The 16,942-nt window shown below is 34.4% G+C and overlaps 1 protein-coding gene across 2 annotated transcripts in view; it reads left to right on the top strand.

Annotated features, from left to right (window-relative positions):
* The window catches only part of EXOC6 (exocyst complex component 6), a 122,669-nt gene that overhangs the window by 46,304 nt on the left and 59,423 nt on the right, over nucleotides 1–16,942 (top strand). For both annotated transcript variants that reach the window (XM_004680624.2, XM_012723889.1), the window contains exons 16-18: nucleotides 721–832; nucleotides 1,357–1,491; nucleotides 11,246–11,425. In XM_004680624.2, coding sequence (XP_004680681.1) covers nucleotides 721–832; nucleotides 1,357–1,491; nucleotides 11,246–11,425 — 427 coding nt within the window. The remainder of the gene's footprint in view (nucleotides 1–720; nucleotides 833–1,356; nucleotides 1,492–11,245; nucleotides 11,426–16,942) is intronic.

Genomic DNA, 16,942 nt, shown 5'->3' with positions numbered 1-16,942 from the left:
TCAGCCAGTCTTGTGTAGACTCCTGGTTTGGTTTGCCTGAACACATAAACAGGAGCAGAGCAAGGATGAAAAAGGCAATGATGAGGGAATGATGGTTACGAAACTGGAGACAATTCCTTTTTATTACATTTTGTCCCCTTTTTTCTTAATCAGCCTGGCTATATACTGTCTGTTTTCTTTATCTTTTCAAGTAAAGAGGTTTTGTGGAGATTTTTTTAAGCTTTCTTTTTAATTTCCATTTTGTTTATTCTGCTCCAGCTTTTATTACTTCCCCTCCTCCTAGTTGTTTTTGGTTTCTTTTGTTCTTTTTCTAGTGCATGAAACTATAAGCTTAAATTATTTATTTGAGATCTTGTTCCTTAATGTAGTCCTTTATTGCTAGATACTTTCCTCTTACTACTGGTTTTGTTTTGAGCCATAGTGTCTGGCTGGGGTCAAATTTAAGGACAGTTTTCTTTCCTTGTACTAAATTTCCCATGGTTTTATTTTACTGGTCATTTCCATACAATCAAATTGTGCCATAAGTGCACACTCTATTTTATTAAAAATGTTTCTTTTGTGAAATTAAATTGAAATTTGTGATTTAATAAACATGAGTGATTATTCATTTAAGGATATAAGGGAATGAGGCAGAGAAAATTACCTCAGCAAATTGATAATTTAGAAAGCTAATTAATTTGCCATTATGGAAACTTTAATAATATCAACCTTTGTTTTTAGCTCAACAGAAATAGATGATATGCTTAGAAAATCAACAAATCTGCTGCTGACTAGAACTTTGAGTAGCTGTTTACTGAACCTTATTAGAAAACCTCATATAGGTTTGACGGAGGTAGGTTTTAAATGATACATTAGCTATACATTATATGAGACAATTATAATAAATTAAGTTTCTGCTAACAGTTGTCATATAACTAGTATTTAAAAAGCTATCTTTGTGTTTTCAATTTATCAGTAGAAGCAAAGTTGTTTTAAACATAAATATCAGTACATATTCAAGCAATGTGGAGGAAAAGGGTTTACATAGGAATAGGTAATTGAAGACATTACAGCATAACACGGTTGCAGACTTTACTTGAAAAGTAAGAATACTCTTTTTATTTTCCTTGGCAAATGTATAAAATTTGAAAAAGTATTCAAAAGGGTTATTTGAAATTAGAAGTTAGACTTGGTTATTTTTGTTTAAATGACAGTCTTTCTCAGCATATTTGCAGCATGCTTTTGAAATCATATCTTATAATGCTATAATTATGCAGAAATAGTATATTGCTGAAAGTGATGATCCTATTTTAAAAACTCAAATGGCCTTGTGTACACAAAACTTTCATTTTACTGAATATATTTTGTATTTTTCAGCTAGTGCAAATCATCATAAACACAACACACCTGGAACAAGCTTGTAAATACCTTGAAGACTTTATAACGAATATTACAAATATTTCTCAGGAAACTGTTCATACCACAAGACTTTATGGACTTTCTACTTTTAAGGTATGTAAAAACCTGACCAAAAATGCCATTTTGGGACCTCCCTGGTGGCACAGGGGTTAAAGACACAGTGCTGTCATACTGTCTGCAGCACTGCAGCATGAATTCAATCACAGGCCAGGGAGCTGACGCACATGATGCAGCAAACCTTTTCTGTCTTGCCCGCTGCTCCCCTCAGCAGTATATTTCAGTCTATCTGCCTGTTCTGCTCCCCACTCTGTCTCTGGTGAATTCTCTCATCCATCCGTACCTCTGGCCTATATCCCAGTTCGTGTATGCATAAATAAATAAATCTTTAAACTAAAGACAATTTTTATTATATGCATGATTTTATTATTTTCCCGATAATGGAGAATTAGAGGTCATCATCGTCAACAATGAATAGATTAATATTGCCTCTCCAAAATGCACTAGACTATGGTGATGGCACATGGGTGACTTGGTGATGGGAAACCCAAGGGGATTGCAACTGAGATGGAAAAATGCACAAAAATATGTAAAAATAAACTATTATAAAATTAAAAAAATATATATATTGCCTCTCCATTTTTGGGTTTTATTAAATATCTTAAGGAAAAGATTTATTGATTTCAGTAACTATATTATCCTCACATATTGAAGGCTTAAAGTAAGGCCAAATCATTCTAACTGATTTTTCATCAGTGTCTCAGTACAAGAATCGTTTTTATACGTAACATACAAGTGTGTTTGTGATTAGAAATAGAAATAAAAGACAAATTAGATAAATGAATATTTGCTTTATATCCTTTGTTGGCTCTAAAGAAAAATAAATGTTGCCTCATTACATGTTACTGATACCCTACTTTTTTATGAATGGAAGGATTTTTGTTTGAATGGGTTTACTGAAAGAGTAATAAATATTTGCTTTATACGGAGTGAAAGATTATATACGTACATAAATTTGTTTAATTTACTGTCATTATTTAGGTTTATATGGATGAGACATTGGTACAATCTAGTAATGTAAATTTCCCTTTCATTGAATATTCTGTTAAATTAATAGAAACCAGTTATTCCTTACCTGTTAAATAGATTAGTATAACCTCAGAACCCTTTCTTCCTATTAAGTATTCTTATCTTCCTGCTCTTGTTGTTATGTTACCCAACTCTTGTCTCTTAAAATTTTAATATAATCATTTATATCTTAATAATTCATTATAAAAATTGCAGTATTTTTTATACTTGTACTTAGTACTTGTATTTAGAAATAGCTAATTTGATGTTCACAGTTAATTAGACCTTGAAAGTATGAGCTCCAGAAACAAACCTGGGTTCCTACTTCTTCTCTTTGCTTGGCCTCCAAGTCTTCTACTCTTCTGGTGAGTCCTGAGCTCATGTAATCGTCCTATTACCTTAAGACACAAATTATAGTGCTCTCTCAGTCAGAAAACTGATAAAGCGTTTTTATTAAACTCAGCAGAAGCTAGAAAAAATGACATTCGTTTATTAGGTGGTATAATAAAGTAAGGAAGACAAGTGCACTGGGGTTGTTAGAATGCCAGTGATGCTGGGCATGCTTTTCCATTTTAAAAATTCCAAGTTTTCCCACTACACTGTATACCTGAAACTAATATGATGTTATATGAATATTATATCTCAATTTAAAAAATTATCCCTTTTATCTATAAAATTTTAGTAACAATATATTACCTACATTATATCTCCATACTTATATCTCAATTTAAAAAATTACCCCTTTATCTATAAAATTTTAGTAACAATATATTACCTACATCATACAATAATTAAGAAATTAAAGAGATACAATGCCATTTTGTTGTACATCATCTGTGCTCCAAGAATGCTGTTAGTTTCCGCTAATACAAAAATGTATCCCCCACCTTCAAGAAACTTATAGAACAAACCATAAAAAGACATGACAATATGTTAAGTAATCACAATAGAGAAGGAAATTCCACAAATTTTTTAAAGATGTATTTATTTATTCATATAGAACTGGGGTACAGGCCAGAGGTGCAGGGGGTGAGAGCATTCATCAGAGACAGAGCGGGGAGCAGAACAGGCAGATTGATGAAGTACACTGCTGAGGGGAGCAGGAGGAGAGACAGAAGCTGCCGTGCCATGTGGATCACCTCCTGGGTGGGGATTGATCCCCATTGTGGCTGTGGTTCACTTCACAGTGCTGTGCTTTAACCTGTTGAACCACAAGGGAGGGCCCTCCGCAAATTTTTAAAAACATTTATTTATCCAAAGAGAAAAGAGATGATTTTCTTTAGATTTTTTTCATAATTTCATCTACCCCTTACTGCTCACTTCCTTATGTCTATTTGTTACTCATACCTATCAAGAATATAGGTAAGCATGTTGAACTGTTAACATTAACTTTAATATTTTTTTTTGTACACTGATTAAATAGCATGCATTGCCTTGACATCTGGATTATCTACAGATCTTCAAGAAATTTTTCTTATCACTTGGAGGTAAAAGAACTAGAGATACTGAAATAAGATGCTTTTAGATTAAGGGATCTTGGACCTATACCTCTCAAAATCTGCCTTTTGGGTGGGAATATTTGGAAATGATAGCTCTGGTCATTCTTTTCAGTGGTCCCTTAAGTTGTGGATATTTAGTTGACACCACAGCTGGTGTGGCATACCCCTTGTTGTTTTCTTGGAAATAAGGAAATCAAGTTTGACCTATACAAGTAATAGAACATTCTTATTGTTGTTTTTTATTTTATTTTCATACAGAACTTAGGGAACCCTTTCTGGTTTGATATGAGAACGAGTGTTGTTTCAAACTCTCTGTATAAAGGTCAAGTAGTCTTCAGTTCTACTGTTTGTTTGTTTTTAAAGATTTATTAATTTGTAACTGGGGTATAGGCCAGAGGTGCGGGGGTGGTGAGAGGATTCAACAGAGAGAGTGGGGAACAGAACAGGCCGACTGATGAAGTACACAGCTGAGGGGAGCAGCGGGCTGGTCAGGAGAGGTCTGCTGAGCCATATGGATCACCTCCGGGGCAGGCAGGGATCAAACTCATGCGGAAGTGGCTTTAGCTTCTTAGTGCTGTGCTTTAACTCACTGAGACAGTAGGAAGGGCCCCTACTGTTTGTTTTTAAAGGAAGTTGTATTAAGCTGTGTATAAGGAAACAATTCAACACCAGAGAATTGTTAAATCAATTTAAAAGTGAGTTGTTAAAGTGAGGGAAATTTGAGGAATTTCCATTCAGAGTAAATAGTCTGGTGCCTTTTCTCTCAGGTGATTGAAGTATATTGTCTTATTATAGATATTAGCATGAGTTGCTTAACTTTAGTCCAATTCTTTCAGTCCAGTCATTTGCCAAAGAATTATACGTTTAATTGCTTAATATTATGAGCATAATAAGCACTTACATGAACCCTTTATCCATACCTCCATCTGCTCTCTCACCAAAGAGCACACATACATAGACCCAAAGTATTTGATTTTTTGTCATACTTATTTGTAACTGCTGTTTAGGCGATCTTGTTAGACTAATCACTTCTAATTCTTGAGTGACACAAAAGAGGTGTAATAAGTGGTTCCTGTCCTCAAACAGTGCTTCATCTTTTGAAAATTAACCTGGACCCACATTAAGAGCTACTTGGAGCTACTATAACGTTTGTCCTAACTGAAAAGATTTGCATCAGAACAGAAGAGGAAAATGGGAATACCATTCTCTTTTTAATCTGTGTAGGAAGGAAAGAGTCCAATTTCTTTTCTTTGGAATTACAGCTTTGTTCCCTGGATTTTTTCCAATTCTGAAGGCTCTTTTACTTTTTAGTCCTAGCAGTGATTCTAACTGTATGTGCCTGGAAGGAATATACTTCTGATTCTTCTCCTAATTTGCCTTTTTTTTAATGTCTGTTGGTGACTTTTGTAGCTCTGTTGGTGACTTATGTAGTTAACTTTTTTTTTTTAAGATCGTGACTAAAATAAGGACTTTCTTCCTAGCTTGCAGATGACTGACTGCCTTCTTACAATGACCATAGTAATTGCAGTGAACAACTGGTATTTGAAATTAAAAACACAATACCATTTACATCTCCACAAAAACTGAAGTGCTTAGATTTAAATCTAGGAAATTTGTATATGATCTATATGAGGAACACTTCAAAACTCTGATGAAAGAAATTAAAAAAAGGAACTAAGCAAGTGGAGAGATAATCCATGTTCATGGAGTTCATGGATAGGATTCAATATTATCAAGCTGTCAGTTTTCCCAACTTTATAGATTCAAGCTATTCCTAAACACAGCCTCAGCAATTTTGTAAATATCAACTAACTGATTTTGTTGTTTATGTGGAGAGGCAATATTGAAGAATAAAGTTTGAAGACTTGACACTACCTGATCTTAAGACTTATTATAAGTCTGTGTGATGTAGGCAAAAACAAAACAAAGAAAAAACCATAAGTAGAACAGAGTACAGAGTCCAGAAATTAACACACACAAATATATTCATGTGACCTTTGCAAAAGGTGAACTGTTACTCAGAGTACACAAAGAACAATTAAAGCAAAAAAAGAAAATGAACAACTAAATTAATAAAATGGCAGAAGTCCAGAACAGACATTTCGCCAAGAAAATAGACAAATGGCAAGCAATCATATGAAAATATGCTCTACATCCTATTTCACTAGGGAATTGTAAATTAGAACAGCACTGTGTATCTGTCAGAATGGCCAAACTCCAAAGCAATAATAGCACCAAATGCTGGTAAGGTTGTGGAGCAAAAGGAACACTCATTCATTGCTGGTGGAAATGCAAAATAACCCAACACTTTGAAAGATAATTTGAATATTGAATACCCATGTTTGTGTGTGTATCTCATACCTTATTTATTTACCCTTTATGTATTCATCTATCGATGAATAGTTGTCCATATCTTGTCTGTTGCAAATAATGCTGCAGAAAACATGGGGTATAGAAGTCTTTCAAGTTAGTGTTTTTGTTTCCTTATATTTATTCTCAAAGGTATAATTATTACATTCTTGGTAGTTCTAGTTTTAATCTTTTGAAGATCCTTCATTACAGTTTTCCTTAATGGTTTCACATATTTATCTTCAGGTGTGAGGTTTTGATAGGTGAGAGATTGTGCAAATGTGCAATAAGAGAAGTATATGGGACACAACTGTACCTTTCCACAATTTTGTTATCAGTGTAAAACTACTTTAAAAAAGTAAAGTATTTAAATTGGAAAAAGGGAACTCATCCATGAAACTGACGTAAAGAAAGAATTACTGACACACTGAAAGCCTTTATCCCTCTTCCAAGTCATCATTTTTTCTTGCAGTACTGACTTGGCGACATAAATTAGTTTTGTCTGTTTTTGGACTCTTATTTTTATGGACTTACACAGAGTCCATCATTTTGTGTGTAATTTCACTCAAGACTGGAGATGTTTCACATGGTTATTAAATGTGGCTGGGATTTATTTTTGATTTAGTATAGTATTATATTTTATAATAATACTAAACCTTATTTACTGACATATAAACTGTAATGTTACTTTTAGCTACTCAGACTTTTTTTTGCTTGCTTCCTGGTTATTGAATGTAAATGTGACCTCTGAATACTGTTTGAGTAAAATTATATTTTATTTCTAGTAGTAAAGATAGAAATTCTTTAACTGGTACAGTCATACATTTAAAAACCAGTAAGGTATTAGAAATAAGATTTCATTTCTCATTTTAATTATTATTGTTATATGACTTACCTATAAACTTAATTTATTATTGCTTTGCTATACCACTAGCCATATTGCTTCCTGACTAATTGCTTTTTCTGATTACTTTTTGTGTAGTATTTTATGTTACTGGTGGAGTTACTCTACAACTTTTGGTTGTCATTTTTTAGAAGGCATTGCCTATAACCTTTTTATTGTCACCATTACCACCTAATTCTCTCCTTATCTTCCTCCATTAGAGAGGACAGCATAAAGTAGTTTTATGCTTGCAGCTAACTTAATACATTTGAATGACAAAATCCTTAAAGGTAAATTGGGAAACAAGTGAAAGCTGAACAAATATTTATTGACTGGAATACATAGTCAAGTAAGCTATATAGATGTAAGTAAAAAAAAAGTAAACAATGCAGATACTAATTTGCCCAAAACAACAAAAAACAAAAGCAGTTGTTAGAGGCGAAATGAATATTAACAGAATTTACAGACTACCTCAACCCCCACTGATGTATTAAAGTGCTCAGCTTTCTGTTTTTCTGTAATTTATCATCAGTAATCAGCTAATTATAGCAAGAGCCTCTTACAAAGGTGGTGGAAAGCAGAAATAGAATGGGGAAGGAAATTGCTGAGGAGTTATTTAAAAGCTATTTATGCCAGATGATTTGCAAACCTGATGACAAAACAGGTTAGATTTCCTAAGTAGCAGGTACTACTGCAAAGCCCCTCACCATTCTTTATTAACACTTTTGAGGTACAAAAGCTGTAACTTGCAAAAGTAAGAATGTAGTACCCACCTTTTAAGAAAGAGGTGGTACCTTAGGTAATTGCATAGTTAAAGAATTATTCTGTTTATAATGACCTATTACAGTATGGCCTATAATCAAGATGCTGTATTTTAGATTATTCTAGACTCTGATTCTTGTTCAGAGCCTATGTTGCCTTTTTCTGTTGATGGAAGTGAGTAGCTGGTGGATTTAGGTTTTTATAGAACAGGTTACTTTGATAAGGGATAAGACATGAAATATTTTTTTTTTTTAAGATTTATTTATTTATTCATACAGAACTGGGGTACAGGTCAGAGATGCAGAGGGTGAGAGGATTCACCAGAGACAGAATGGGGTACAGAACAGGCAGATCAACGAAGTACACTGCTGAGGGGAGCAGCGGGCGGGTCAGGAGAGGTCTGCCACGCCATGTGGATCTCCTCCGGGGCAGGCGGAATCGAACTAAGAGGCAGTGGTTTAAGCTTCTTTGTGTTGTGCTTTAACCCGCTGAGCCACCAGGGAGGGCCCAAGACATGAAATATTTTGTCTAAAGTAGGCTCTGAACGTGTCCCAAAATTATTCCTGTGAACCGAGCAATTACTACTTGGAAGTTTTTTTCCTAAACTGTCAGTTTTAGCCTGGGTGGATATAATATTGATAAATAATGTTCATAGAACAAAAAAGTATATTGTACTGTGCTGGTTATTTGAGAGTAAGATATGGTTCTTAACTACAACAATTTTAAAATCTAAAATGACAAGTAACTACCTACAATATAAAGTAGACATGATTTGTTTTATAGCACTTTGAGTTTGGATATCTTTAGATAAGATTCATGTACTATAATCATGTTCAGACCATACAGGGTTGCCCCTCTGCTTCAGGGTGTCTTCCTCTGGTAGCACAGTGGCTGCCTAATGAAAGACCTCACCTCTTCATTCCCTACCATCTAATGGAAGAGAGATTGTCTCTCTACTGGCTGCTATGAAACTCCTGTGGGTAAGGGGGTAGTTACTGATAATTGACTGAAATTCATTGGCTACGTCCTTGGAGCTAGACATAAAGTCAACCCTGTCTTGACCAAATAGATCTGTGAATAGGGGCAAAGTGATTTTCCAAAGTGTATTTGGGGTACTGTTTCACAAAGCAAAAAGGTTAATAGACTGTAAATCACAGGTAAGTACTAAGCTGTATAGCTACCACTACTTTACTATTATTTCAAACACATGGTGTGGTCTTAAAGGTCTCCGGAGGAGTTTTGTGTAGGTGTACGCTTTTAAAAACCCTTGCATGGTTGGTTCTGTTGCATACTAATGATCAAGAGCCACTCATAGTATGGTATCATTCAATTCTTACACTTTGAAATTAAAATTTTTCATTATGCTAGACACTTTCCTGCCTCCAGAGGGCACTGTTTCTTTAAGAAGCAAAGGAAGAATTGCTTTATGTAAAGCTGAATCTAAAATTTTAATTTAGGAGTTAATTGATATGTTCCTGATGTTCTGGTGAGAGCATATGGATTTAGAATATTTGTGCTTCAACTATAGAACTCCTGGTTTTTGGTTTTTTTTTTTTGTTTTTTTTTAACAATCTAAGTTATAAACATTGGTTAGAAATTTCTTACAAAATAATTCATTGTATCTCAGTATATAAATGCTGAGGAAAAAATTGCAATGAAAATATTTTCTATCTAACTTTCCTCACTCCTGTTTTTATAAAAAATAAAATGTAGTGAGGCGTTTTGTGTCCATATGTTTTGTAATGATTATATTTTCCTGAGTTTATAAAATAAATAGAATCCTTAGTCCATGGCAAAGTCTTTTCAGGTGTTGACTTTTACATCTTCCTGCTGGAACTGCTGTCTGAAATTTTTCCTTCACATACCACAGCTACTTACTCCCTGACTTAAATTTGTTTACTACTATAACATGTGGTAAGCATTAATTAAACCCTTAAAAATTTTAAATTTCTCTCCCTCAAATTTAATTTAACATGAGAAAAATATTTTTTAACCTGGAAAGTTTATGGGAAAAGTGGAGCCTACTCTGGGTGTCACCAATAAAAGTCATCTACTTAGCAAAATTATAACAGTAACAATAAGTTAATAAATGGTTATGTTTTCCCCTCATTTTAACTTAGTCATCCTCCCTCCACCCGCCACCAGAAAATTAATGGTTTTTTAATCAGATTATACAGAAAGCATTGATTAAGGTGACTTTTACTATAATGTGAATGGCTTAATCATTATTTTAATAATTTCTCTTCCTTTGTTGGTTTTTTTTTTTCCTCTCATACCTTCAAAATTTCTAGACATTTTGTCTCTCCCTGCACCTCAACTTCTGGTTAATGTTTTAACTGTCTCCTACTGTTTTTAAAATTTTGAGGAAAATGTGGAACATTTTTATTTTAATAAAATTCAGTACTTTAAAAAGAACAATTCAGAAGTATACCATTTTTTTAAAAGTTGGATTTAAATTAAGATCTTAAAAGACTAGTCATTTAAAAATATCTGAAATTTCACCAAATACCTAACTCTCTAAAACATGAAATAGAGGAAGCTGATTATGGACAACGAGGAACATACAAAGAGGTGAATAAACATTTTATACTGCTTTTTGAGAAACTGGTATAAAATGGTATTAAGTTGTGGCATAGACCTTTGCAGTCCTCTGATCTCTCTTTCTTTATATAGTTACTAGACATGAGGTCAGTAACTAATTTGTTAATGTTTATTCACTCCCTAGTTTTTTAAATTTGTGGTACTTTTCTTTCCCAGCTAGGTTATTGACTGCTTCAAAGCAGGCATGATTAAAAAAAAAAAAATTGACAGATACTCTTCCTGCTTCATTGCAAGCATTGTTCTAGATGCTGGGGATACATAAATAAATAACACTAGTAAATACACGCTTCCTGTCTTAATGGAGTTTACATTTTAGTGGATATTTTATACCTGGTTTTCTTGGCGTGCCAAATTTATAGTAGCTGATAGTGTTATTGCTGAACACTAATGTGCAGCTTATTGCTCTTAAGTTTTCTGAAGAGATTTGTCGTGCATTAGAAATTTTTTTAAAAGATTTGTTTATTAAAAAAAAAGATTTATTTATTTATGCATACAGAACTGGGAGATACCAGCAATTATTCCATTCCTTCTGTGATACCTAGCCAAGTTAGCTTACTGCTAGCCAAAAAGCCAGAAGCTTTCTTGGCCTTCAAATAAATGATTAAAATATTAAAGAGAAATATAAAGCAAAATTTAAAATTTTAATAAAACTTGTTTAATTTTTCGTTATTTTTTTGTCCCCTGGCAGGATGCTCGACATTCAGCAGAAGGAGAAATATATACCAAACTTAACCAAAAAATTGATGAATTTGTTCAGCTTGCTGATTATGATTGGACAATGTCTGAGCCTGATGGAAGAGCTAGTGGTTATTTAATGGATCTTATTAATTTTTTGAGAAGCATCTTTCAAGTATTTACTCATTTACCTGTAAGTATAATTTCAAAAAATTAAATTTTTGTTTATTAAAGGATATTTTATGATTTAATTTCATATGCAGTTTGCTTATTTAAATATTTGAATATTTCCTTTTCTATTATTGTAAATCAGTTTGTGAAGAATCCAAACATAGCCACTTGCTTGCAGTTTTATTTTACTTTTTAATCAAAATATAATTCTCTTCACATTGTAACTAAAACAAAACTCAGATTTAGATGGAGTAGACAATTATAAATAAATCCTAAAAGAAATACTCTACATAAAATTGAATATAATCAATTGTGTTTCCAATTAGAAAAAGTCAAGACATCATTATCAGATATTTGTAGGCCATATTGAAAACAAAGCAGGAACATTATTCTATATATATATAACTGATAGATAACTGATATATATAAGCTGATATATAACTTATAGAACATTTAGATCTTGAATAATCTGTTGATGAAACATTAATTAAAAAAGATACACGGGAAATTATTTTGGAGGTTTTAGGTTGAAATATTGAATTCTTCAGATGAGGAATGCAAAAACCAAAGAGATCATGGTGGTATGATCATTCTCTCATTAGGTGAAAGAACCACTGTTACAGCACAGTTTATATGCAAATAAAGTAGGAAGACATTTTACTCACCTTTTTCTATTCTCATGATAAACTATAACTGAACACAAAAATAAAGGTTAATCTGATGCCTACCCAAATACCTCTGTCTCTCTTGTTTAAAATGAAAAAAAAAAGTTATTTTCATCAGTGGTACTCTTTCTTCATCAGTTCTCCAAAATGTTGATTGAAACAGTTGAAGGAAAGTATTTCTAAAAAATAAACAGAAGAATTTCTGCAATGAGCTTTTCATAGTATATCTGTGCCAAAGGACTCTTAGAAGCTTATCCAGGGATACTATATTCTTAACTTTTTCCTTTCTTGAGTTGAAAAGATACCTGAAAATGTATTTAATTTTGGTTCCAACCCGTTTCTTTAGTATGTATTAAATTTAACTAATTTGAATTCTCTTTGCCAGTATAAATCTTCACTCTTACAGCCCAAAGCCCTCTTCAGGCCTAAGCGTGGGCATGTGTGGACTCTGCAGATACACACTGTGGCTTTACATCGCACTGTCTGCTCCATCAGTTGGCTTAAGGTGGCTGGTGGAAATTTTGTGCATAATGGCATAAAATTAAGAGAGGTTATATGTTAGAAATGTTTAGAGTAACTGTTTCACCTTAGAAGACTCACATCTGGAGAGTAATGCTGCTTTTTAAGGGACATACTCTGCTGGCATTAAATCAGGCTCCTGGCCTAACTAGAATTAAATCAGGCTCCTGGCCTAACTTATCTGTTAGAATATTTTGGGTCTTTATGTCATGTGGCATAAATTTTTCTATAAGAGGAATAAATTACTGTATATATAGACCAACAAAGTCAATATAAAAATACTATGAAAAGAGAAAGTTATCCTAGCAGCATGTTTTTACTCAAGGGATGCACTAAAGCAAAATAACTAAATTTCTGACTATGATAAATTTAGGAAAACTTGATATTTATATTGCAGTGTAGTATATTGATATATATAATTATTCTCAAAATTCTGAAATTGTATGAACTATTCAGCTGAACTAAAGCAAAGAACTAAAGTTGTATTGTTAAAGAGTCTGCAAAGAGTGCAAATATTAAACAGTGGTGCAAATAGTTGGACACAGTAGATTGTGTAGGATAAAAGTCACTCATCTCCAACCTTAAAAATTACCTCACTTTTGGGCCCTCTCTGGTGGCACAGCAGGTTAAAGCACAGCACAAAGAAGCTTAAGCCACTTCCGCATGAGTTCGATCCCTGCCTGCCCCGGAGGTGACCACATGGCATGGTAGACCTCTCCTGACTCACCTGCTGCTCCCCTCAGCAGTGTTCTTCGTCAGTCAGCCTGTTCTGCTCCCCACTCTGTCTCTGGTGAATCCTCTTACCCTCCGCATCTCTGGCCTGTACCCCAGTTCTGTATGAATAAATAAATAAATCTTTTTAAAAAAAATTACCTCACTTTTAGTTTAGAAACTCCCCTCTTAGTTTCATTGCTTATTTAGTTTATGTCTGTTCCTACCATTGTTGTAAGAAAGCATTTTCTTGATCAAAGATTACCATGATGTGCCATTGCTGACCATATTGCTCAGTAAAATTCCATTGGTTCCAGAAATGTTATCCACCCAATAGAATTTTGTTTTCTGCTCATAGGATATGAGAACAATAGAATTTAGTACATCATATTGATGGAGGGTAGGAAAAGAACTTTGTTATTTTTACTTTTCTGCTATATTGTGATAGTAGTAGAAAGTTATAGTATCTAATAACCACCAGCCCTCCCTGGTGGCACAGCGGGTTGGATGGAGCACAGCGTTACAAAGCTGGCTGTGGCTGCTGCACTGCGAGTTTGATCCTCCACCCTGTAGTTGATCCACATGGCTCACAGACCTCTCCTGACCTGCCCTCTGCTTCCCTCAGCAGGGTACTTCATTGATCTTTCTGTTCTGATTCCCACTCTGTCTCTGGTGAATTCTCTCACACCTGCTGCTCCTCTCACCTGTACCCCAGTTCTGTATGCATAAGTAAATAAAATCTTAAAAAAAAAAAAAAGAATCTGTCCCTCTCTGGTGGCGCAGCGGGTTAAAGCACAGCACTAAGAAGCTAAAGCCGCTTCAGCATGAGTTCGAACTCCCGCCCGCCCGGGAGGAGATCCACATGGTGCTGCAGACCTCTCCTGGCCCACCTGCTGCTCCCCTCAGCAGTGTGCTTCATAGACCTGCCTGTTCTGCTCCTCACTCTGTCTCTGGTGAATCCTCTCACCGCCCCTGCACCTCTGGCCTGTACCCCAGTTCTGTATGAATTAAAAAAAAAATCTGATAACCACCACTAATATTCATTTTTAATACCTCTTTATATCTGGGGTTGGATGAGAGAGGTTTAAAATATTATTTTTCTCGCCTGTTTCTCATAAGAGCCAACCAGCACAGGCCTACGCAGGAGATGGAAAAATAAGGAACATTCTTGCTTACACATTGAATTATCTATTCATCTGTATTTCACTATGGAGACAAGTCAGACTTTCTGTTGGCCATAGAAATTAACAGGAGGCTAAAGACCCTATTCATAATAATGAAAACAGGTATTTTACCACTACACAAAATGGTAAGCTACTTTGCCTAAAATATTATCGATCTTAGGGGAACTTGTTTTTAAGGACATACACTTAAGCCCATTTATCTTTTATTGCTCTTGTGGGCCAGAGTATCTGTAATTGTAATTTACAGTCTGTGCAATCCTGGCGAGTTGCTTAACCTCCCTGAGCCTTTACTCTGCAAAATGTGCATTGACCATTTTTCCCATTAGAACAGTAGGATGAATTCATAGGATGAATTAAGTGTGTACAACGGTGGGGGGAGCGAAGTGCACTGGACTATGGCGAAGGAACACGGGTGATTTGGTGATGGGAAGCCTATGGGGATTACAGCTGACATGGAAAAAGGCACAATATGATGTAAAAATAAGCTATTATATTATTTTTTTTAAAAAAGATGTCTGACATAATGTAGGTACTATTACTAAATGTGGTTTGGCTTTTCTTCTCCCTCTTTGTGGGAGAAGTCCTTTAAAGGTCTAAATGTTAGGTTCATTTTCGTCTTCATTTTTTTTGTTGTTGTATCTATATAGGCCTACATTTTAAATTTTATATAGGCCTACATTTTAAATTTGAAATTTCATAAATTTCTTTATGAATTGTGGAAGATTCTCACAATTTGAATTATTTTAACTTGAACATAGTGCTTAAAATGGCTAGTGGGGAGATGCTAGTTAGTGCCAGTGCAATCTGATTAGTATATGAAATAAATGCTTTTTTATTCCAGAATTAATACTCTTGGGATCTGCATTTTTACTATTTCAAATGTGTAAATGACCCTTTTTGTTTCTAATAATTTTTTTTTCTGACAATTAGAAAGCACAGCTATGTACTGAAGAAAAATGAAATTCCCCAGTAGCTTGTCAAAAGAAGACCACTTTGGCATGTATTCAAGTCATATTTATAAGCAAGATTTGTTTTATTTAATAAGATTTTACATCAATTAGAAAACAAAAAACCAGAGCTATTTTTAAAAGCATTAAGCATTCATTCACCACAAACATGTCCATAAGTAGAAGAAGATGCTGAATGGCTTGAATTTGTTCTTTATTCTGCCTGACTGCCATGTGCAACTTAGAAGCATTTTGCTGTGAACATATCATCTAAACACTCAGCCCTGGTCTGTTTCTGGAAAGAAGTTTCCTTCCTTCATAAGTACTAACTCATACATTTGTTTCAATGAAGATGTTTTATTGACTTGGAATCACTAAGGGATATCTATCTAAAAACTCTGATGAGTTTTTAATTTCTTCGTGTTCATACTAACAAGTGGTTACCTTTTATAGTGTAAGTAAACAAAAGTTTTTAAATGATCTGTTTGCTTATACTCCTTTCTAGGAACTTTTCAATGTTTTAGCTAAATCTTCTGTGCTTATATTTGCTACTACTCTATATGTGTTAAATAGAATCCAATCTGGGGCCTCCCTGATGGTCCAAGGGGTTAAGCACAGCACTGTGAAGCTATCCATAGCCACTGTAGCACAAGTTCTATCCCCAGCCAGGGAGCTGACCCACATGGCAGCAGACCTCTTCGACTTGCCCACTGCTCCCCTCAGCAGTGTTTTTCATCAGTTTGCCGGTCCTGTCCCCCCCACTCTGTCTCTGGTAAATCCTCTCACTCTCCATGCCTCTGGCCTGTACCCCAATGCTTGTATACATAAATAAATAAATCTTTAAAAATAATAAAAACCAATCTGACATCTTTGAGAACTTAAAATATCAAAACTATTTTCTTTCCAGAAAGCTATCTTTCCTTTCCCTTTCAGAAATGCATAACTTTTGATTTTCTGCACTAAACAGAAGTGGTATGATAAAAATTAAATTTTCTTTGACCTTTCTAATACATACATAATATTACCTCATTATGGTTTTAATTTTGATTTTCCTAAAGTCTATTAATATTGACCATCTTTTCATGTGCTTACTTGCTATAGATGAATCTTAAGTATCTGTTGATTTTCTTATTGCTAAGTTTTGGAAAGTTTTTATATATTATTGGTATTAATTCTGTGTCAGATGTTTGCAAACTTGTAAAAAATGATTTGTTTATTTATGCAAACAAGTATTGGGGTACAGGCCAGAGTGAGGGGGATGAGAGGATTCACCAGAGACAGAGTGGGGAGCACAACAGGCAAATCTACTGAAATACACTGCTGAGGGAAGCAGAGGGCAAGACAGGAGAGTTCTGCTGTGCCATGTGGGTCAGCTCTCTGGCCAGGAATCAAACTCATACTGCAGTGGCTGCAGATAGCTTCATAGTGTTGGGCTTTAAGCCCTGCAAACTTTCCCCCTCATCTGTAGCTTGTCTTTGGTCTTTTCATCTTTGGTCATTTAACAGAGCAAAAA

Source organism: Condylura cristata, unplaced genomic scaffold (assembly GCF_000260355.1).
Source record: "Condylura cristata isolate star-nosed mole 26May11 unplaced genomic scaffold, ConCri1.0 scaffold00011, whole genome shotgun sequence".
In the NCBI taxonomy this organism is placed as follows: domain Eukaryota; kingdom Metazoa; phylum Chordata; class Mammalia; order Eulipotyphla; family Talpidae; genus Condylura; species Condylura cristata.
This window is presented reverse-complemented; position numbering and strand designations above follow the sequence as displayed.